Source organism: Lutra lutra, chromosome 9 (genome assembly GCF_902655055.1).
Source record: "Lutra lutra chromosome 9, mLutLut1.2, whole genome shotgun sequence".
Taxonomy (NCBI): domain Eukaryota; kingdom Metazoa; phylum Chordata; class Mammalia; order Carnivora; family Mustelidae; genus Lutra; species Lutra lutra.
The window spans coordinates 53,870,232-53,892,950 of NC_062286.1; the positions used below are offsets into that span (position 1 = coordinate 53,870,232).

Sequence of the window (22,719 nt, forward strand, 5' to 3'; positions counted from 1 at the left end):
TCCCTCTGTCCATGCTCTCTCTCTCTCTAAAATAAATAAATAAATATTTTTTAAAAAGGCATTTCTTGTTTTATTTTTATTTTTTAATTTTTATTTATTTATTTATTTTTAAAAAAGATTTTATTTATTTATTTGACAGGGATCACAATTAGGCAGAGAGGCATGCAGACAGTGAGAGAGAGAGAGAGAGGAGGAAGCAGGCTCCCTGCTGAGCAGAGAGCCCGATATGGGGCCCGATCCCAGGACTCTGGGATCATGGCCTGAGCTGAAGGCAGAGGCTTTAACCCACTGAGCCACTCAGGCGCCCCTAATTTTTATTTTTTAAGAATTTTATTTATATGGGGGAGAGAGAGTGAGCGATTGTACAAGTAGGGAGAAGGGCCATAGGGAGAGGGAGAAGCAGACTCCCAGCTGAGCAGGGAGCCCAGCTCAGTCAGGACTCTGGGATTATGACCTGAGCCAAAGGTAGATGTTTAACGAACTGAGCCACCCATGACCTGAGTGAAAAGAAGATGCCCAACCAATTGAGCCGCCCAGGCACCGTGAAAATATTTATTTTAGTATGACACCCAGGGCAGGAACTATAAAAGAAAAAGTACAGTATTAGCCAAAAAGAACAAAAACAAAAAACAAACACCATAAACAAAAAGTAGATGACAAACTGTTGTTAAGAACAGTTTTGGGGCCTGCTGGTTAAGCAGCTGCCTTCAGCTCAGGTCAGGATCCTGGGGTCCTGGGCTCCCTGCTGAGTAGGGAGTTTGCATCCCCCTTTCCCTCTGCCCCTCCACACTGTTCTGTTCTTTCTTGTACCCTCTCTCTCAAATAAATAAAATCTTTAAAAAAAATTAGTTTTCAGCATATCTCAGTGTGCACAAAGCTCTTATAAATCAATAGAAAAAAAAGCAAAAACAAAAAAATGGGCAAAAGTCATAGAAGAACAAATACTAATGACTTATAAAACCCATAGAAAAATGGTGTTTATCTTATAATCTAGAAGACACAAATAGAAATGAGACCTCACCTCCTGACCCAGAAAGCATAGGAAATGTGAAGGGTTAAAAATGGTTGTTAGTTATTGTTGCTCCCCTGAGCCCCCTTGACTCAGCCTGTAGCCACCTGTTTTACCAGCAGATCACATTAACTAGCCAACCACAGACTCTACAGTGAGGGCATGGGGGAAATCTATGGCATGATGGGCAGTTACATATTACAATTTTAAAAGTATACATTATTGAATAAAAGGTTTTAAAAGAAAAAAAAGAAATGAGACATCATTTTTCTTTTCTTTTTTTTTTTTTTTTTAAGATTTTATTTATTTATTTGATGGAGACACAGTGAGAGAGGGAACACAAGCAGGGGGAGTAGGAGAGGGAGAGGCAGGCTTCTGGCTGTGCAGGGAGCCCGATGTGGGGCTCGATCCCAGGACCTTGGGATCATGACCTGAGCGGAAAGCAGACGCCCTATGACTGAGCCATCCAGGCGCCCAAGACATTTTTCAACTGTTAGATTGACAAATATTTAAACTAATAGTATTTATTGCTCATGAGAGTTGTTTTTTTTGTTTTTTTTTTTTTAAGATTTTATTTATTTGACAGACAGAGATCACAAGTAGGCAGAGAGGCAGGCAGAGAGAGAGAGGAAGGGAAGCAGGCACCCCGCTGAGCAGAGAGCCCGATGTGGGGCTCGATCCCAGGACCCTGAGACCATGACCTGAGCCGAAGGCAGAGGCTCAACCCACTGAGCCACCCAGGCGCTCCACTCATGAGAGTTTGAAGAAAGGGGAACTCATACTCTGGGAATTTAAATTAATACAGTCTGTCTGAAGTTCTGTTTGGCAATATGTATCAAATTATTTATTTATTTATTTATTTATTTATTTATTTATTTTTGGTCAGAGAGAGTGAGCACAGGCAGACAGAGGCAGAGGGAGAAGCAGGCTTCCTGCTGAGCAAGGAGGCTGATGTGGGACTCGATCCCAGGACACTGGGATCATGACCTGAGCCGAAGGCAGCCGCTTAACCAACTGAGCCACTCAGGCGTCCCTGTATCAAATTTTTAAAAAAGATTTTATTTATTTATTTGAGAGTATGAGTATGAGTTGGGGGAGAAGCAGAGACAAGCAGACTCCCCACTGAGCAGGGATTGTGACACAGGGCTCAATCCCCACTGAGCGGGGAGCCTGATGCAGGGCTCAATCCCAGGACCCTTGAGATCAGGACCTGAGCCAAAGTCAGATGCTTAACTGAGCCATCCAAGTGCCCCTGAAGTACACACATTCTCAGATCAGCAATCTGACTTCTAGGTATTTATCCCCAGGACAATGTACAGAGATATATTTATGAGGATAAATGTCACTACAGAATTTATAAAGCCATCAAAATGGCCATCAGTAGGGAATTGGCCAGATAAACTGGTAAATCCATACAATGATAAATGAAGTAAATCTATAATTATTTACACATAAAGTTGGCTATAATATGTGCATGAAAAAATATATAGCATATGAACCTGTTTCAGATGAAATAAATACATCCATGACTATATGTATGTATTTTTAAAAAATCATACAGTAGGGGTATCTGGGTGGCTTAGTCAGTTGAGTGTCCAACTCTTGTTTTCAGCTCAGGTCATGATCTCATAGATCATGGGATTGAGTGCTCTGTCAGGCTCTGTGCTCAGTGGGAAGTCTGCTTGAAGATTCTCTTCCTTCCCTGTCAAATAAATGAATTTTAAAAACAATATTAAAAAGAAAAAATCTTTTTTTTTTTTTAAGATTTTATTCATCTGCCAGAGAGAGAACGAGAGAGAGAGAGAGAGAAAGCACAAGCAGGGGGAGCAGGAGGCAGAGGGAGAAGCAGGGTCCTCTCTTGAGCAAGGAGCCTGATGTGGGACTCGATCCCAGGATGCTGGGATCATGACCTGAGCCGAAGGCAGCTGCTTAACTGACTGAGCCACCCAGGTGTCCCCCCAAAAAGAAAATCTTAAAAAAAAAGTAGGAAATAGATTCTGACTTGAGGGTGGTGGGTGGGCCAAAACCACAGTTATATTATGCCAAGGTATGTTTCTATCCTGTGAAGTTGGAAAATTACTTGTCATGACAGAAAGGGGTAACTGGAAAGGAGAACCACTTTTTAATTTTTTTTAAATTTATATTTCAAAAGATTTTATTATTTATTTGACAGAGAGAGATCACAAGTAGGCAGAGCAGCAGGCAGAGAGAGAAAGGGGAAAGCAGGTTCCCCATGAGCAGAGAGCCTGATGGAGGGCTTGATCCCAGGACCATGAGATCCTGACCTGAGCCAAAGGCAGAGGCTTAACCCACTGAGCCACCCAGGTGCCCCAGAACCACTCTTCTAGAAAGGGGAGACAGATTTGCTTCTTGGAGTTGAATTTGAAGGGCCAGAGTTACATCCAAAAGAAAGTATTCTGTAGACTGGGAATTCCCATTTAGAGGAAAAGGTACTTCTAAAGTAGAAGCAGTAAGTAAGAGTAGGACTCTAGATTTGACACCCTTGAGATGTTTAGGGGAGGAGTGGTCTTATCCTAGTTCTCCCTTTCTTGTTGGGTAGTCTTGACAGATGGTGGAGAGGAGTGCATGGCAGTGGTCTTCACTGGAATCTGAGAGTAGAGCTTGAAGGGAGGTAGGAGTGGGCATTAATCACCATAGTAAAACAACAGCCATAACATTATTTAAAGGTCACTCTGCAATTTATGAAGGCCATTGTATAGTGACATGGCTAACAGGGTCCAGTATGCTATGCATTATTTTTTTTTCTTCTTTTATATGGGCACTGAATCTCAGTCAGAGAGTAGAATTAGGACTCAGACTCAGGTATTCAGGCCTCAAATTCCATTTCTCATTTCTCCACTTTGCATTTCTTTGAGGTGAATCTTCCATGGAGGGAAAGACTAGAGCAAAAGCGGCATCTGGAGCTAGGGATACCCACAGTGAAGAGGTGGAAGGAAGAAGAGAGTCAGGGAAGATACCATGCTATTCACAGTCACTGTCCTGTCCTCTGGCCCTTGTAGGTCCTGACATTTCTCTAAACCAGAGAATGTGGGATGTTCTTTTGATTTAAGGGGGGAAAAAGTCCTAATCTGTTCATAAATAGCTTGAGGTGTTTTGGAAGTAAGCTTGGCCAGTTTGGTTACAGCAGAGTTTATTGAATTCTGGCTTCATTTTTTGAAAGCAATACAGTAGAAGTATATCAACTTAGACCCATGAGGGAAGAGCTTGTTTGATTTAATTACATGAAAAAAAATTTTTTTTGTGGATTCATTAAGTTTGTTTAGTTTTGGAATCACATGTTAATTCACTTATGGATGTATGCACTAACTAGTTGAGATCCTAAGAGGACCTGCTTCAATCAGTAGAAAATCAGAAGTCTCAAGTTACTTTAGTTTTCCGACTGACGATCATATTTATGCAATTAAATATGTTAGCTAGCCGGTTCTGATAGCATAAACACAAAAAGCAGTTATCTCCTGTCAGAAATTCTGAACCAACAGGGTCCACTTTAGAGAGGTTCTTGGGCAGTTGCTAGAATGGTGTCTGCTAAGAATTCTGCAAGGCATTCTTGCTGCCCAGTGCTTGGAGCATGTGAGGAAGGAATGAGCGAGTAAGGAAAGGACTGAAGGAATCTTTATCTCTGAGGCATGTTGAGCTGTATAGAACAATCTTTGTACTATAGTTTGACTTGGGTGGTTTTGAGACTAGTCTTATCACTTGGATTTTGTGTTAGGGAGAGAGGAAACAAGTACCATGGAAGTTTTTGCTCTGTGAGCTGTGGATGTTTCCAAAATCAGCTGGTGTCACTTGAGTCCCAGTCACATGGTCTCTCCTTCTAAAAAGATCAGGCTGCTGAGAAAGCTTCTGGAGCAAGTGAGGAGGCCCATGAAGGTGAGAGATTTCCTGTTGGCAACCTGGATCTTACCCAAAGAGGGCAGCTACTTTGTAAGTCTTCTGTGGGAGGCTCTCCACCACCCTTCTTCTGTATTGCTTAGCTTCTAAATCAGGAGCCTTTCTGGCTCATCACTGGCTTTTGCTCTACCCAGCCTGGCCCTGCCCTCTGGCTGTGTGCCATTGGTGATTTTTAGCCTTGCTGGAAATTACACCCTCTGCGAGGGTAAAGCAAACTGGGAGGTTCTGACTCTGGCTCCAGAGGGACTGGAGCCTGTCACCTACCTGGCCCTGCCCTGTGTTTCCTGGCATGTATTCCTGGCCACCTTTTTACCCTTACCATGGTCCTCTACGCCCATAATTCTGCCTCAGCAGGGTTTAAGGACTGGCTTCTTCAGAGGGACTGTGGGAAGCAAGAATGTCAGTGCTTTGGCTGAAGCTCCTGATAGCAATCTCTGTGTCCTGCTTAAGGAGAGTTATTGGTCTCATTTAGGTGATCTAACAGCTATGTTGGGGATGGTTGGAATATGAAGATTCTTCAGTATCATGAAAGGATTTACCACTGGGTTCCTTTGACCTGCTTTTCAAAATAAAATTTGATTCTCACACTGTAAGTAGCGGCAGTTACTTAGTCAAAAAACCTTTGAGGGGCACCTGGGTGACTCGGTTAAGCATCCCACTCTTGATTTCAGCTGAGGTCTTGATCTTAGGATCCATGCTGGGTGTGGAGCCTACCTTAAAACACACACACACACACACAAAACACCTTTTTAGATTTTCTAGGTGAACTTCCTTGTTTTAGATACGAGCAAACTTTGGGAGGTTCAAAAAGGGCAACGCTGTGCCTTTGCTAAGGAGCTGACATTCACATTATCTGAGAGGAATTGAAGCAGAGGGGAACAGACATTGTGTGAGAGGAGGTCTCAGTTCCCCCGGGAGGAGCATTTCTTGGTTTGTTTGTTTTTTTTTTCTTTAAAGATTTTATTTATTTATTTGACAGAGAGAGAGAGAGAGAACACAAGTAGGCAGAGAGACAGGCAGAGAGGGTGGGAAGCAGGCTCCCTGCCGAGCAGAGAGCCTGATTCAGGGCTTAATCCCAGGACCTTGAGATCATGACCTGAGCCAAAAGCAGAGGCTTAACCCACTGAGCCACCCAGGCATCCCTCTTGGGGTATTTTTAGGTTAGGGAGAGGAAGAATGCATTCCTTCTCCTCAAATGCTCACAGCTCTTGGGTTGGGTAATTCCTGCCTCACTGACTTTTACCTTAGTCCTTTTGGATTGAACCCAAAACGACAAGGTAATACCTCAGTTTGAAACTGCAAGGTAGATTTAAGTAAGTGAAAACTTACAGGAGGTAAGTGACTGAATGTAACTTTAAAAAAATTCAGTGTGTGAGAAAGGCCTTATACTAAGCAAAATGTCAGTAGAGGTTCTTTAGATGGCCTGATTTAATTAGTGGATTAGATAGATTAGATTAGAATTATCCAGTCTATAATCAGTACTTGTAAATTTGGTTCATTTATCAAATACGGATTAACTGCAGAGAGTTCTGTGATAACTTGAGATAAAATGGTAGGCTATGACAGATACAGACCAATGCTGTGGGAACTCAGATTGTTTCTAGTTTTTGGATCTAGAGAATCAGGATCGTTTTGGGAAAACAGATTTCTTTGTTTTAAAGAACACTTTATTTTATTTATTTATTTATTTGGCTATTATAAAAGTTTATTTAACAAAAAAGCTCTATGAAAATGCACACAATCTGATTTTTATATTGTAGTAAAACAGGTACTATGGAGAGGGGACATGTGGAAGCAGTTGATTCTTCTGATGAACACATCCATTGTTTATACTCGTTCTAAGGCTTCTAACATGATACTATTTCCTCGTATTACCACCATTCCAGTATTGTTCTGTTGCCCACTAGTTGCCATCTCCATACATTCATCTATCATAAGATTCATAAATGGATCGAACTCCTGTAATATTCCTTGAACATGTCTGCCACCATTTAATTTCAATGATAATTTCTTGTCCATAAATTTTTTCAACTCGGGAGGGTGAGCTTTGCTCATGGTGTCTACTCAGCGAGCTCAAAGATGCCTCCCTATTTTATTTATTTTTTTTAAAAAGATTTTATTTATTCATTTGACAGATCACAAGTAGGCAGAGAGGCAGGCAGAGAGGAGAAGCAGGCTCCCTGCTGAGCAGAGAGCCTGATGCAGGACTCGATCCCAGGATCCTGAGATCATGACCTGAGCCGAAGGCAGAGGCTTAACCCACTGAGCCACTCCCTTAAAGAACACTTTATTTATTTTTATTTTATTTTATTTTTTTTTAAAGATTTTATTTATTTATTTGACAGACAGAAATCACAAGTAGGCAGAGAGGCAGGCAGAGAGAGAGAGGGGGAAGCAGGCTCCCCGCTGAGCAGAGAGCCCGATGTGGGGCTCGATCCCAGGACCCTGGGATCATGACCTGAGCTGAAGGCAGAGGCTTTAACCTACTGAGCCACCCAGGTGCCCCCCTTAAAGAACACTTTAAATAATCTTGCTTATACTCTAGTCAGAGGTAGTATTGATACAAAGATAAATCTATTCTCATTTATATTATTAAAATTTATTTTCATTCATATTATTAAAACTGAATAAATAGCAACATAATGTATTTCCTTTCACTAAGCTTCTTTGCTAATCTCTAAAGCAGTTTTCCAAAGAACAGACCTTTGGCAAATAAGAGCAGTCCACTCTTTTACGAGACAGTACCTCTGCAGCTAGTGAATGGAGGCCAGGCTGTGAACAGAGAGGCCACTCTTACAAGAAGCTTATTTATGAAGTAAGGACAGTTAGTGAAGGGGCAACACAGAGCCTAGGGAGCTTTGAGACTGCAGCATGTCCTTGTGCTGTGGGGGAAAGAGCTAGTTAAGAGGGAGAAGATAAGGGTAATGTTGGAGATGATGACATTCTAGAGGAAGAGCGCCCTCATGAATTAATGGTTACTTTGGCAGTGTCCAGCAACTGAGGGTTAAAGCAGAGGACATTTGTATTCAAATAGGGACTGTGTTTTGTGATCCAAGTGGAAGACTTGGAGTAAGAGGAGTCTAGAATATTGGTAGCAGAGTGGTAATTGTTAAGATGGTTAGAGAAAAGAGTTACTCCAGAGGAGGGGTGATAGGCAGCAGAATGATGGGGGTGGGTGTCAAGGGGCTGGAAGTGTCAGTGAAGTTGAAGAATGAAACTGTAGAAGAAAAAGACAAGGAGAGGTGGAAATATGGAAGGATATAAGAGGTCATGACCAGGCAAAAGGTCTGACTTGGAGTGTAAAGCACACTGTGATCAAGGATCCAAAGGTCTGGATGACCAAGAAGTCAGTAGTCAACAGTAGGGAGGAGGAGTGTAGTTGTTTGGTATAGATGTTGGCAAAGGAAGGATTTTTTTTTTTGTAAAGTGGTAGGAATAATGGCTTTGAAGACACATTGAGACAGACCATCTGTTTTTCTTCTTGGTACCACTGGGTACTGAAGAATGATTTTATGGCAGCATCTTCATTGCTCAGAACCAAGTTCCTCAGGGAGGGCCAGGTTCCAGCTAGGGGGAGGGAAGCCGGAAGCACCTTTTAGGCCTACTTTTTTTTTGCACTGTGTGCCTCAGTGCTGTGGACTGGGGGGAGGAGAGAGATTCTGGCCAAGTGGAACAACCGCTACAAAGTACTGGGCCTTTAGGTGGAGTTTTCAGGAGTAAGGACTAAGTACTCTTTGCAGGGAAAATCCCATTTGGCCATAAGGGTTTTTTGAACTGTTCAGGATCAGATTGAGTCAGTGCTAATCTGTGAGAGGCTGAAGGGAAACTGTGAAGGTTTCTTGCTTAAAATTCTACAAGTCAATAGACTCTTGAGGCTTTCTATTCCTGTGGGGTCTGGAATTTATTTTTTCCTTCCATAGTGACAGCAAATAATGCCCTAAAGTTCACACGGTTTGAAAGCGTCTGGAGATACTCAGATTATCTGAGTTTGGGTTTTTAATGGTTCAGAATTCTTTTGACATTGTTAGTACATGATTCCAACAGTTTAAGAAAGAGCTTCCAAACAGCTGGAAGCAAACTAAGTCTTTACAATTCTTTTTGCTCCTTCTTTACTTGATTCATTTACACCACCACTCTGGCCAATGTGAGTAGCTCAGAAAATGATTGCCTAGGGGCGCCTGGGTGGCTCAGTTGGTTAAGCTGCTGCCTTCTGCTCAGGTCATGATTCCAGGGTCCTTGGATTGAGTCCCGCATCAGGCTCCTTGCTCCGCAGGGATCCTGCTTCTCTCTCCGCCTCTGCCTGCTTGTGTGCATGGTCGTTCTCTCTCTGACAAATAAATAAAATCTTAAAAAAAAAAAAGAAAGAAAATGATTGCCTAATCAGCCATTTCATCACAGGAACCCAAGCAAGATTGTGTGGCCCCCAACAGAAGAGGCTGTGTGGCTCAGAGCTTGGGTGTACTGCTCCTGGGGCAGTACTTTTTGAATAATTTTTAATTGCTTTTGCCACATAAAAATGAGATACTTCTGTCTGGCAACTTCTGTCTATCTGTCTTAAACAAAGTTAAAGGGCTCCTGGGTGCCCTAGTCACTGGGTGTCTGCCCTGGGCTCAGGTCATGGTCCCAGGGTCCTGGGCTTGAGCCCCGCATCAGGCTCCCTGCTCGGCTGGAAGCCTGCTTCTCCCTCTCCCACTCTCCCTGCTTGTGTTCCTTCTCTCGCTGTGTCTGTCTCTGTCAAATAAATAAAATCTTAAAAAAAAGTTAGAAGACAGCCAACAGACGGGGAGAAAATTTTTGCAATATATGTAATAAGTGATGGGTTAATATCTATAATCTATAAAGGGTTTCTATAAATCAATAAGGAAAAGACAGACCCAATAGAACATGGGTAAGAATACAATAGGTGAGACACAACAGGGCAAACTGTAATTTCATCTTAGAAAATGCTTATTCATTTCATCCATTCCAGGTGAAACTAGAATTTCATTTAAGAAATGAGCACAGGGGTGCCTGGATGGCTCAGTGTGTTAAAGCCTCTGCCTTCGGCTCAGGTCATGATCCCAGGGTCCTGGGATTGAGCCCCACATCAGGCTCTCTGCTCAGCAGGGAGACTGCTTCCCTTCCTCTCTCTCTGCCTGCCTCTCTGCCTACTTGTGATCTCTGTCTGTCAAATAAATAAATAAAATCTTTAAAAAAAAAAAAAAAAGAGGGACGCCTGGGTGGCTCAGTTGGTTAAGCAGCTGCCTTCGGCTCAGGTCATGATCCCAGTGTTCTGGGACCGAGTCCCACATCGGGCTCCTTGCTTGGCAGGGAGCCTGCTTCTCCCTCTGCCTCTGCCTGCCATTCTGTCTGCCTGTGCTCGCTCGCTCTCCTCTCTCTCTGACAAATGAATAAAATCTTTAAAAAAAAAAAAAAAAAAAGAAATGAGCACAGACTTCTCTGGATAGGAATGTTCACTCTTTTGGTAAATATCCATGAATAGAGTACTGTGAAATGCTATGTGGCTGCGAAAACTTTTTTTTTTCTTTAGAGAGAGTGCACATATCCATGAGTGGGTATGGGAGGCAGAGAGAGAGAGAGAGAGAGAGAATCTCAAGCAGGCTACATGCCCAGCACAGGGCTGAATCTCACAACCCTGAGATCACGACCTGAGCTAAAATCAAGAGTTAGACACTTAACCAGCTGAGCCATTCAGGCGCCCCAGCTGTGAAAACTTTGAAGTTAACTTTCTGTATCAGTGAAAGGAACAAGTATAGAGAAATACGAATAGAATGTTCCCATTTATTTTTAAAAAACATTGCTATTTGATTTGGAATGTATTTATTCTGTTTTGGATTTTGTAAAGGATTCCTGTAGGTTAAAAACTATTTAAGATTAGGGACGCCTGGGTGGCTCAGTGGGTTAATTAAGCCTCTGCCTTCAGCTCAGGTCATGATCCCAGGGTCCTGGGACTGAGTCTCATTGCATGGTGGGGAGCCTACTTCTCTGCCTCTGCCTGCCACTCTGCCTGCTTGTGTGTTCTCTCTCTCTCTGATAAATAAATAAATAAACAAACAAACAAATAAAATCTTTAAAAAGATATTAAGATTATATTCTTCTAATTACATTAATGAATGAAATGTCAACTCTTGTCTTCCCCTTATGTAAAGATTGATCTTAGCCTCTGAGAATTTCAAGACTTCTCACTACCTTTCTCTTTCCAGAAACTAAAAAAATTCCTGAAGGAGGCTACTGGGCCATGGTGTCTGCAATTACACTTGGTGTGAACAAAGGAATTCAAAGCTCAGAATTATTTTTTCTTAGGATTTGCTACATTTTGGTATTCACAGCCTTCTAGAGCTTCTCTGCTTCCTGCCTGTGACGCATTTGAAGGAGCTGAGACCTCCTCTGGTTGGAGGGCTTTGTTGCTCCTGCCCTTGCAAGAAAAAGGAAAATTACATGACCGGCCCAGGGAGCAAGACTTAGAGCCAGCCTGAATCTTGGGAGGAAACCTGCTTCTAGCATTTGTCCTTGCCTCTTCTTTGGAGAAGCCTCTCAGCCAGTTTTAGTCTTGATCTCAGGCCCCCCATCAACCTAGGTGAAAGCAGACTTTGAAGCAGATAGCTTAGTTTTGCCTATCTCATTGGAATTTGAGGCTCTAGAACTCAAGCCTGAAAACAACAGAATTCCACCAGAGGCTGGCTCAAGGCCAAAAATCTCTTTGTCTTTCAAAGACAGGAAACAGTTATGGGACAGAAGCACCACTTTCTTTAATTATAATACCAGTGTCAGTAGACCCCAGTATGGGTGTGTGAGGATTGTTTCAGACTTGTAACATAGGCTTTTCTGTGAGCTGGAGAGTTTACAAAGAGCAGTAGAATAAAAACCTATTTAAAAAACCAAAATCAACTCTAGCCAGTTGTGTTTGAAAGAGGGGTGGCCTAATTCATATTTCTAGGGGGAAAAATCATTCCATTCTCTTCACCAGTATAGAATGGTGGTGGTGAGAGAGTGAATTTCAAAACTTCCTTTTGTTCCTCAGTGCTGGTCAGGCGTGGAGCCTGGACTGATGGTTCACAGTGGGGCTGACTCCAGGTATGGGTCACTGATGTCAGAGGAAGGGGGATGGAGAGCTAACTTGCTCTGAATAATATAAGGGGAATTTAGTTTCCTGAGCAAAGGGGAGACCTCTTCCAAATATGAGCAGTGTCTGGGGAGGGGAAAGGAACCACGATGCATGGTAACAATATAAAACCCCTCTGTCTCTTCATAACTTAGGAAAGTCTGATGAGGACATAGTGTTTCGAGTCAGTTTGTGTATGTGTATTTTTTTCTTTTTGGTAAAGCATGGAAAAAAGGGAGCTGAGTCCCACCTCTGGGACAGCTCAGATAAGAAGGAAGAGATCGGCCTCAGTGAGTGAGATTAAAAAATCCAGCAGGAGCTGGAGTCAGAGCCAAAAGAGGCTGCTAAGAGCATTAGCTGGTGGGAATTTGCAGAAATTGTGGGAGGGTCATTGGATGGGAGGATCTACACCGTTTAACCAACTGAGCCACGCAGGTGTCCCTCACTGGATTCTGGTGTAGTCAGGTCCATCCCTTGGCTCTAGATGGAGGACACATGACTGCCAATCAGAACACCAGTTGATGTTGGTATGGTCTCAAATCCAGGCCAATTAGGACTCTGGGCTTTTGTCAGAACTATTAAGAAGTGACTTCTCATTTTTTTTTCCAACTGAGTTGCCAAGCCTGTGGAATGTGCATAGTTCTGAGGCTGCTGGTGATCATCTTGCCATCCCAGAGGGAGTGCTGAAGTCAACACAGGTGAAAACTGAGTTGTGAGGTGGAGATGGAGCCTAGGTGGCATCTTTGGAGCACCTGGATCTTTTTTTTTTCCTTTCTTTCTTCTTTTTTAAAGATTTTATTTTTTGACAGAGAGAGAGACAGCAAAGAGAGGGAACACAAGCAGGGTGAGTGGGAGAGGGGGAAGCAGGCTTCCCTCTGAGAAGGGAACCCGATGCAGGCCTCAATCCCAGGACAGATCATGACCTGGGCCCAAGGCAGACGCCCAAGGACTGAGCCAGCCAGGCACCCCAGAGCACCTGGATCTAACCAGCCATTTACATGACTCCAGGCTTTCCTGTTTTATTTTTGAAAGTGTGCTTGGATATTTGTCACCTACAGCCAGTAGAGTCTTAATTCGTGTTATGAATTGTATATAGTTCTTATTAGAAAGTGTGGTTTGGCTTTTCTCATCAGACTCTTTTGTCTTAAAGTGCTGACTTGTAAGCTTGTTATATGAATCAAATGAGACCATACGTATAAAGAATTTAGCATTATGCTCTGTACATGGGAAGAAACCCAGTAGATATTGACTACAGGAAGCAAGGAGGGAGGGATCGAGGGGGAAGGGAAGGAAGGTCACGTGCTGAATTAAAAGGACCCTGAAGTCCCTAGGGTAATATTCCAGAAACCCCCAAGCCCTATCAGGTCCCCCTGATCTAAATGCCCCAGTGCCCTACACTTTACCCTCCGTAAGCCTTTATCATGGTTTGTAATGATATGTTTATGTAATATTTTGGTTACCGTCCACCTCTCTCACTGAACTGGTAGTTCTATGAGGGCAGTGATTTTTGCTCACTGTTTTGTCCATAGCAGGTAGTTAAATGTGTGGCATTCAGCAAACATTTTTTTTTTAAAGATATTTTTTTAGAGAGAGAGAGAGAGAGTGTGTGTGTGTGTGTTGGGTGGGGGTGAGGGGGTGAGGAGCAGAGGGGAAGGGAGAGGGAGGGGAAAGAATCTGCAGCAGACTTCCTGCTGAGTGCAGAGTCCTACCCAGGGCTCAGTCTGACCTTAACAGACTGAACCACCCAGGTGCCCCTCAGCAAACAGTTTTTTGAAGGAATTGTCACCTCTAGGTGCCTAAATTGGACTGGCTATCCTCGATTATTGGGGTTGGGACTGTGGCAGAATTGGCAAAATCAGGGAAAGCTATCCCTGTGCCCTCTGTATCTCCTACACTAGTGATATCCCCAACACACATACAGACAATTTTGTCTTAATGGGATAATTTTGATTTGGTTGTGAAACCTGGAGAGGTGGGAAAATGTTCCCTTCTTACTTTCTAGAATGGTCTAATAACTAAATTGATATAAAACAGATTGCAGGAGAAAACCAGATTTTGTATATATGGGAGCCCCATAAAAACATAAGGCCCAAAGGGCAGTCAAGTAATTGAAGTTTTATATAACATCCTGAGCTAAGGAAAGGGCTTGAGGTCTGGGGATACAAAGGGAAGGAAGGCTATTCACAAGAGGAGATGTTTGGAAAACAAAGGTTACCCTTTTGTGCAGATAAGTTTCTTAGGTAAAAAAGTATTCTGGTAATATCGTCCTGGTATAGGCACCCTTCCAATGTCAATTTAGGCAGTTGAGGCGGGGGAGGTAAAGAGCTTTTCCTAAATTTGCTGTGTTTTGATTGCTTTTAGCTCAGAAAAAATCCTTATGCCAAAGAGACATGTTTGGGGGTGGCAAAATCTCCCCTTCCAACCCTTTACCGAATCTCTAGTACTTATATTTATAATCTCTAGTTATTATATTTTTATTGGCTCATTTTATTGAGGAATCGAATAGTATGGTGGTTGGAAATAAATGGAACGCAGAGGAGTAGGTCAGGTCTCCATGATTAACAAGCAGTCTTTCTTGCTCCTGTGTCTTAATAAAATCATATATTTAACTGGGATAGTCCACTCTCACTTAGGCTTGCTCAGGAGTGTGTTGGAGGATGTATGAAGGTCCAGGAAATTGAAGAGGGATGTGGATGCTGGAGAATTCACTCTCCAGCAAGGAACAAAAGCAGTTAAAAAGTGGCCTGGGGAGGGCAGGTGACCTGAAGCTCATTCCTGTGGGCCTGGTGTCTGGGTCCAGTGGCATCTCCAGGGGCATCCCAACCAAACCCCTGCCCAACACAAAAAGCAGCCTCCTTCCAGCTTAGGCTATGGTTCCTCCCTTCCCCCAGCCTGCTTTCCCTGAGGTGGGGAGTGTTTCCCAGGGCCCATGTGACTTCCACTGGCAAGTGACGATTACAGACGGTTTACCAGTCAGTAAAACTGCCAAAGGCTTTTGTGCTGTAATAATCCTTTTCCTGTTTAAAACTCTGGGGATTTTCTACTCTTGCCAATAGTTTTTCAAGTCAGCAATTACGTTGTGGATTATGTAATGGCTAGGTATTAAAAATAGAAAAGACCAGAGTTTGCATCTATTTTAACCAAATCAAAACAGAGCAGAGGGAGGGGAAAGGAGGAGAGGGAGAAACCAGAGGAGGAGGGAAAAAGAGTTTACGTGACAAGAAGCAGCGAGATCCGGTCATGTGACTGGGCAATCCAGCCCACAATTTACTGTGTTCTTTTCCTGCCATTCTTGGCCCAAGGGGCTGTACTCTTCCTTGGCCTCCTCCAGGGAGAGGACCCTGAGGAGAATTCCTTTATTTCTCAGCTAAGCCTGGGGTGTTTGCCTGCCTCTGACAGGCGAAATGACTAAGGGCGGAGGGGATTGATTTTGATGTGATTAAAAACTATTTGCTATGAAAATCCACTTTTATTATAGCTACTGCCAATCCTCCAACTTCCCCACCATCACTCTCTTCCCACTGGCTTGCCATCCCTAAACCCTCATCTGGCAGTTCCAGGGCTGCCATTCGTTGTTCTAATGTGACTTCTCACTAATCCTCCACCCTCACCCCAAGTGAAGAGATCTCTGTGTTTTTCTGGGAACCTACTGAGTAACTTTAAGGGTCCTCTAATGAGATTTTAGGTGCCAGGTGGATCTGGAGTAGGGGGGATATTTTTAGAAGGGAAATTTCATGTAAGGGCCTGATAGATCATACCAAAATATACCAGGCTTCTACTGTGTCACCTTCGAAGTCCCTCACTCCATTCTGGATACAGAGGCAGCTGCAGGGACAAGTCTTGAGTTAATCACCTCTAACCCTTGGGCCTATGTAGAGCACAGATTTAGTAGGTCTGGGGGGCGGGGAGTGGTGGGTGCTTCAAAGAAGCAGCTTACTGTTTCTAAATATTGAACCCAGATAGCTTTGGCGGGGTTAGGGCGAGAGACCTGAGAGTCTAGACCAGCGATAGGATTGGTAACAGGCAATATTAGAAAGTTGTGTCCTCATTGTTACTTCCATCCCACTTCTTCCTCAGTCTTCGTCTGAGCTGGGGTGGAGGAGTGCCAGCAGCTCAAAGGAACACTGGTCCTAGCTTTACCCAGCACTTCCCTGATTAGTGGAAGTACGTGAAAGGAAGAGAACTCTAATTTGGGGATTATTGGCATAATTTCACTAGATAGGTGGAGGGTGTGGGCACTCTTCCGTAGGGCCTTTCGAATCCTAATACCAGCCTGGACTAGGAAGTGCCTGTGACTCAACCTTGGGTGTGGTCAGTGTCACTGCAGCATCCGTTTTCTGTTATCTGACAGGCTGGCTACTCCAGACCCAGATAGTTAGCAGAAGTTGTCCGTCTTCTGAGTATCTGTCCTCTACATCCCTGAGGCTTTGAGCAAGATTAGGAGTCCACAGAAGCACCTGCCTTTGGGTCAGTCAGATGCTAAATCATTGCAAGGTCCACAAGGAACCTTTTCTGTCTGAACTCAACTTTCTATTGTGGCCTCCTTCCCACTCCTACCCGCCCATGACCTTACAGTTTGACCACAGGAATGTTACATACATCGGTCATTCCCATCCTGAAGGAGATCACCTTTTCTATCATTATTATAATATTTAATAGATTTCCACTCCACACACACACACACACACACACACACACACACACACTGTAGTGGTGGTGCTTTCTGGTGCCTGTTGCTTGAGAGAATGCTCGTAGTCACAAACTGGTATAGACAGAGTAACACATTTTAACAGATTTAACTTTTATTCATCCAGTTGACAAATTAGAGACACAGTAGTGCTTATATGTGTTGGACAGTCATTTGGGCCACAGAAGTGTAAGGTATAAAGGATAGATCTCTTGCATTAACTCCCACTAACAGGACTCAGAGCTAGGCAACTACTTCCCTTTACTACACACACCATCACACTCCTTGGACCCCTTCTCTATCCCATTCCAATATCAGACCAAGAAATGAGTTTGGGGACCGGGCGCCTGGGTGGCTCAGTAGGCTGGGCGTCTGCGTTTGGCTTGGGTCGTGATCCCAGGGTCCCAGGATGGAGCCCCATGTCAGGCTCTCTGCTCTCTGCTCGGTGGGGAGCCTGCTTCTCCCTCTCTTTCTGCCTGCTGCTCCCCCTGCTTGTGTACTCTTCCTCCCTCTGTGTCAAATAAATAATAAAATCTTTAAAATAAATTAAAAAAAAAAAGAAAGAAATGACTTTGGGGAATGGACCAAGACAGGCAAGGGTTAGGCTTCAGGCTTCCACATTATTTGCTGCAATTCCTGTGGCCAGAAGTACTGGGTGGTGGGCATGGGAAGAGGCCTGGATGTGGGGAGAGGTGATATAGCACCTGAAATGACTCTAGGCACTCCTGGAGTTCCTGTGTCTTCCAACAGAAGGTCCGGGAGAGGATGTTGGGAGAGGGAAGAAGAGGAGAATGAGAGGAGGAGTGAGGAAGGGAGGTAAGGAAGAATCAGGTAAGGGAAGAGGGGATTGTAGGCGGACCCGTTGGGCTGGGCAGAGCCAGATTAACAGGGACATCTCAGTGTTCCCCTAGGACAGATAGGGCAGGTGAAATCTCTTATTTAAGGTGCCAAATCTTGTGGAAGTGAGCAGGGATGTCTTGGCAGCCTGGTATATAGCCTGGTGATCTGACTTCAGGCCAACCAGGGCTGCCAAACAAGGGGCGGTACTAGCACCTCCTCTGTCTCTCAGCACCCTTGTCCATCCAGATAGACCTGGGTTCCAAAGACCCATCTCTTGTGTCACAAAAGGCAACCAGCTCACTAGCACTTACTTCCCTGAGGGGTTTGCATTTGAGAGACCCCAGAATATTACTTCTACTCCTGCTGTATAAATTTTACTATAACTGTTACTTTTCCTCTAGGCAAGTAATTTGGTAATTTAAAATTTTCTCAAGGGGCCCCTGGGTGGCTCAGTCAGTTAAGCATCTACCTTTGGCTCAGGTCATGATCCTGGCGTCCTGGGATGGAGCCCTGCATTGGGCTCTCTGCTCAGCTTGGAGCCTGCTTCTTCCTCTCTTTCATCCCCTCCCTCTCTCTCTCAGATAGATTTTAAGATAAAATCTTAAAATTTTTTTTCTCAGGGACCCTAGGTGGCTCAGTGGGTTAAAGCCTCTGCCTTCAGCTCGGGTCATGGTCCCAGGGCCCTGGGATCAAGCCTCGCATCTGGCTCTCTGCTCGGTGGGGAGACTGCTTCCCCCTCTCTCTCTGCCTGCTTCTCTGCCTACTTGTGATCTCTGTCTGTCAAGTAAATATATAAAATCTTTAAAAAATTTTTTTCTCAAAATTTAAAAATTATCCACATAAAATTTCCATAGTCTTGTTTTTATATCTCTACTGTATCTTCCCTTTTTCATTCCCAAAGTTGCATACTTAATGCTTCATGCTTTTTTCATTAGTTTTGTTGGAGTTCTGTTTTGTAAGCACCAGCTTTTGTGTTATATCTATTGTTTGTTTCTTTGCCTTTTATTTCATTAACTTTTCCTTCTTAATAATTTTTTCTTAAGATTTATTTATTTGACAGACAGAGAGCACAAGTAGGCAGAGAGGCAGGTGGAGGGTGGGGGAAGCAGGCTCTCCGCTGAGCGGAGAGCCCGATGTGGGGCTTGATCCCAGGACCCTGAGATCATGACCTGAGCCGAAGGCAGAGGCTTTCACCCACTGAGCCACCCAGGCGCCCCTCTTAATCATTTCTTTTAAGATTTATTTATTTGTTTTGGGGGGGGTACAAGATGGAGGGAGGGGCAAGGGAGAGAGAGAATGCCAACACAGGGCTTGAGTTGGACACTTAACTGACTGAGCCACCTAGGCACCCCTCTTCTTAACCATTTTAAAACCAGTTTTATAATTGAAAAGCAATACAGGGGCACCTGTTAGTTTCTTACAAACTATACAAACTTACAAACTATAATAGTTTCTTACAAACTATTATAAAAAGATCAGTTACCCAAAAGAAGAGAGGATTAAAAAAATAACTATATATGGCTTATAAACATAGTAAGAGAAGACCTTACAAGTAAAATAATGCATCTGTAATAATGGACCACTAGGATTGAGTGGGAAAAAGAGGCATCTTAGAGCTAGTGCTCAGTGGAGGGAACCCTGGAAAGTAACCCAGTGCTCCTGCCCCCCCCATCTCTTATTTAATATTGGTATCAGGGAATCACAGACCTCTGTTTCCTCCCCTGTAAATAGTGACTAATACAGAATGGCCCCACCTGCCTTACTTACTTCATTGGCTGTTGTATCTGATTAGATACTGAATGTGAAGGAGATGAGACCTGAACTCCCACTAAGCCCTCTGCCCCCAGTCTGTTCTCCTGCAGTTAGCAGAGTACGAAGAGTTTGCAGAGGAACCCAGCCTACCTTGGCAGGATTAGTTACCAGGCCGTGGCTCTTAAGGGAACATTATTTTGAAGGGAAGGGAGGGTCTTATTCTCTGTTTAGCTCACTGTGCCTGTTGTCTCATCTCTTCTTCAGCTGTTTTATTTTTTTTTATTTTTTATTTTTTTTTTAAATTTATTTGTCAGAGAGAGAGGAGAGCGAGCGAGCACAGGCAGACAGAATGGCAGGCAGAGGCAGAGGGAGAAGCAGGCTCCCCGCCAAGCAAGGAGCCCGATGTGGGACTCGATTCCAGGACGCTGGGATCATGACCTGAGCCAAAGGCAGCTGCTTAACCAACTGAGCCACCCAGGCGTCCCTGTTTTATTTTTGATTTTGTATTATAATTCTGTATTTTACAGAGAAGTACGTGGAAGGGGTGGGTGTGCTAAAAATGAGCTCCAAGAACTGGGAGGCAGGAAGGGGGGCTCTATATTAGTGGTTCCCAAACGTTTTGGTCTCAGGACCCTTTTACACTCTTAAAAATTATTGAGAACTTCAAACATCTTTATTTATGTGGGCTGTGGCTGTAGATATTTACCATAATACAAATATGGAAAAGAATATTAGAAAAAGACTTTAAAAGTATTTATTAATTATGTAAAAATAACAATAATAAATCCTTTACATGTAAGATACTTTTTATAAAAATGGGGGGGTGGGAGGTTGGGGGAACCAGGTGGTGGGTATTAGAGAGGGCACAGATTGCATGGAGCACTGGGTGTGGTACAAAAACAATGAATACTGTTATGCTGAAAATAAATTTTAAAAAATGATTAAAATAAAAACAAACAAACAAAAATATATTATCTAAAATGAAAAAATTCAGAGAGTTATTATTTTACAGTTTTGCAAATGTCTTTAATGACTGGCTAAACAGAAGACATTCAGATTCTTGTATCTCCTTCTTTACCAGTCTATCATATGTTGCTTTGGTTGGAGTAGGTGAATACAAACCCACTTCATACAGATTTGTAGTTGAAAAAAGTAGGAGTATTTTTAATAGGCTTTTCAGATAATTATGGATATCTTCTTTGATGTTTCACCAAAACTGGACAAATGGTATTTTCTGATAGGTAGTTGCAATGTGAGATCTGAAACCATATCAGAGAATTTCTCATCCTCAGCTATATTCCAATCCATTGATCTTTCTTGCACTTTGAATGGTTCTTTAGCCATGATTGAGACATCATGCATTGGTCATTTGGAAAATAATGGCTCAGTGATTGCAGATCTTCCCAATGTAGACACATGTCGGTCCATAGTATTACATTCCTTAATATTACTGCTGATGTCATCAGCAAAGTCTTTAAGTACCAGGAAGCTGTGAAGCTCATGGTGTGGAGACAAGTTTTCTGAAATTCTAATTTTCACTTGCCAGATCGAATTTTATCTTTTGCAAAACATACTATCAGTTTTCCTTGATATGACAAGCTCACTTCATTGATTTTTAAGAAAATGACTGTGAAATGCCCACGTCTGAGTAATCGTAGTTTGTTAGTTCTTTCCTTTTCTTGTGGGGGGGTGGGGGGTAGTAATTTTTATAATAAAAATGTTTCATGGAAAAAGGAGGTGGTTTATTTCTCAATGCAAACAATCACATAAATTTATCTAGTACTTTGGTTTATAGCAGAAGTGCTTTATGTACAGACTATTAACAAGATGTACTCATGGATTTTTTTTTTTTTGAGATTTATTTATTTGTTTGACACAGAGAGCGATCGTAAGTAGGCAGAGAGGCAGGCAGAGAGAGAGGGGGAAGCAGGCTCCCTGTGGGGTTTGATCCCAGGACCCTGAGATCATGACCTGAGCCGAAGTCAGAGGCTTAACCCACTGAGCCACCCAGGCGCCCCTCTTTTTTTTTTTTAAGATTTTATTTTTAAGTAATCTCTACACCCAATGTGGGGCTCAATGTATAACCCTGAGATCACAAGTCACAGGCTAGCCAGGCACCCCAAGGGTCATGTTAAAAAAATCAGTAATTATTGTGCTATCATGGGCATTCTTGTGTGAAGCTAGCCTTTTTGTTAAACCAAAGTGCCCGGGGTGAAGAATATGGCTTCAGTGATTTGTGTTAAGTCCCCAGCAGTTTTACCCACTGTTGCTTTTGTATTATCAGTTCAAATGTCAACTGAGTGAGTACTGCAAAAAAGTCTTAGTGTTATTATAAAAATGGTCTTTTTCTCTTGGGCCACACTGGAAAGGCCTTTGGGACTTCCAGGGATCATAATTTGAGAGGCACCAGTGTGTGTGATCATGGGCAATAATAGTTTGTGGCTTTGAACACCTCGGTATCCCTAGACCTCAGTTTTCTCAGCTGTTAAGGGGAGCCAGGGTTCTACACACACAGACTGTGTTAACTAGTTCTTGAAGCCACTTCTCCCTTAGGATACTGCTCTCTTCCTTCCTTTCTTATGTCTTCTTTCCCCTTCATATCTCCCCACCCCAAGCCTACCTCTTAGAGGTGGGCATCTTCCTTGTTGTTTTCCCTCCTCTTTTGCTCCCTGGGCTATCTTATCCCTTCCTTGATCTTAAGCCATCACCTGTAGGCTGACAACTCCCAAATCTCTATTTTCAGTCCAGATGTCTGTCCTGGGCTCCAGTGCTGTGATTCCAGCTGCCCTTGGGACCTCTTCTCCTGTATGCCCTACAGGCATGTCAAAGTCAACATGTCTAAACTGATTTCATCATCTTCCCCAACACATTGCCTCCTCGTCCAGAATAGCCAGTCTTGGTTAATCTGTCATCTACCCACTGCTTAAGCCAGAAGAAGCCCAGGAGCCCTCCTCTCTTTATCTGATCCCCTCACTTCCCTCATCTAATCACCCAAGTCTATCAGTGCTGCCTCCTAAAGATTTTCTCAATCTTTTTCCGCTCTCCGGTTCTACCACCACTGCCTCAGGTCAGGCCCTCGTCACTCCTTAATCAAACTATAGCTTGAACCTTCTCCCCTGGGCCCCCTCATCTCCCCTTTCCAATTTATAATCTGCAACTCTGGCTGGAAACCACAAGATTATCTTCTCACACATATCTTCTTTTTCTTGTTTTGTTTCCTATTAAATAAATTTCTTATTAAATTTCCTAAATAAATTTATTTCCAAATAAATTTCCTATTAAATAAATACATATTGAATACTTATCATGCCAGGACCTGTGTGGGGTGCTGGGGATAGAACATAGAGCACAACAAGCGTAGTCCTTGGCATCCAGCACTCGCAGTGTATGAGGGGACAGAAGAAAGTACAAGGCACA

General features: G+C 43.2%; 1 protein-coding gene across 1 annotated transcript; it reads right to left on the bottom strand.

Annotated features, from left to right (window-relative positions):
* Positions 1-6,647: 6,647 nt before the first annotated feature.
* Positions 6,648-7,002, bottom strand: LOC125108550 (small nuclear ribonucleoprotein G-like). The gene has a single exon (XM_047744526.1). The coding sequence runs from the start codon at positions 6,974-6,976 to the stop codon at positions 6,749-6,751; it is 228 nt and encodes a 75-aa protein (XP_047600482.1). The 5' UTR covers positions 6,977-7,002; the 3' UTR covers positions 6,648-6,748.
* Positions 7,003-22,719: the final 15,717 nt, after the last annotated feature.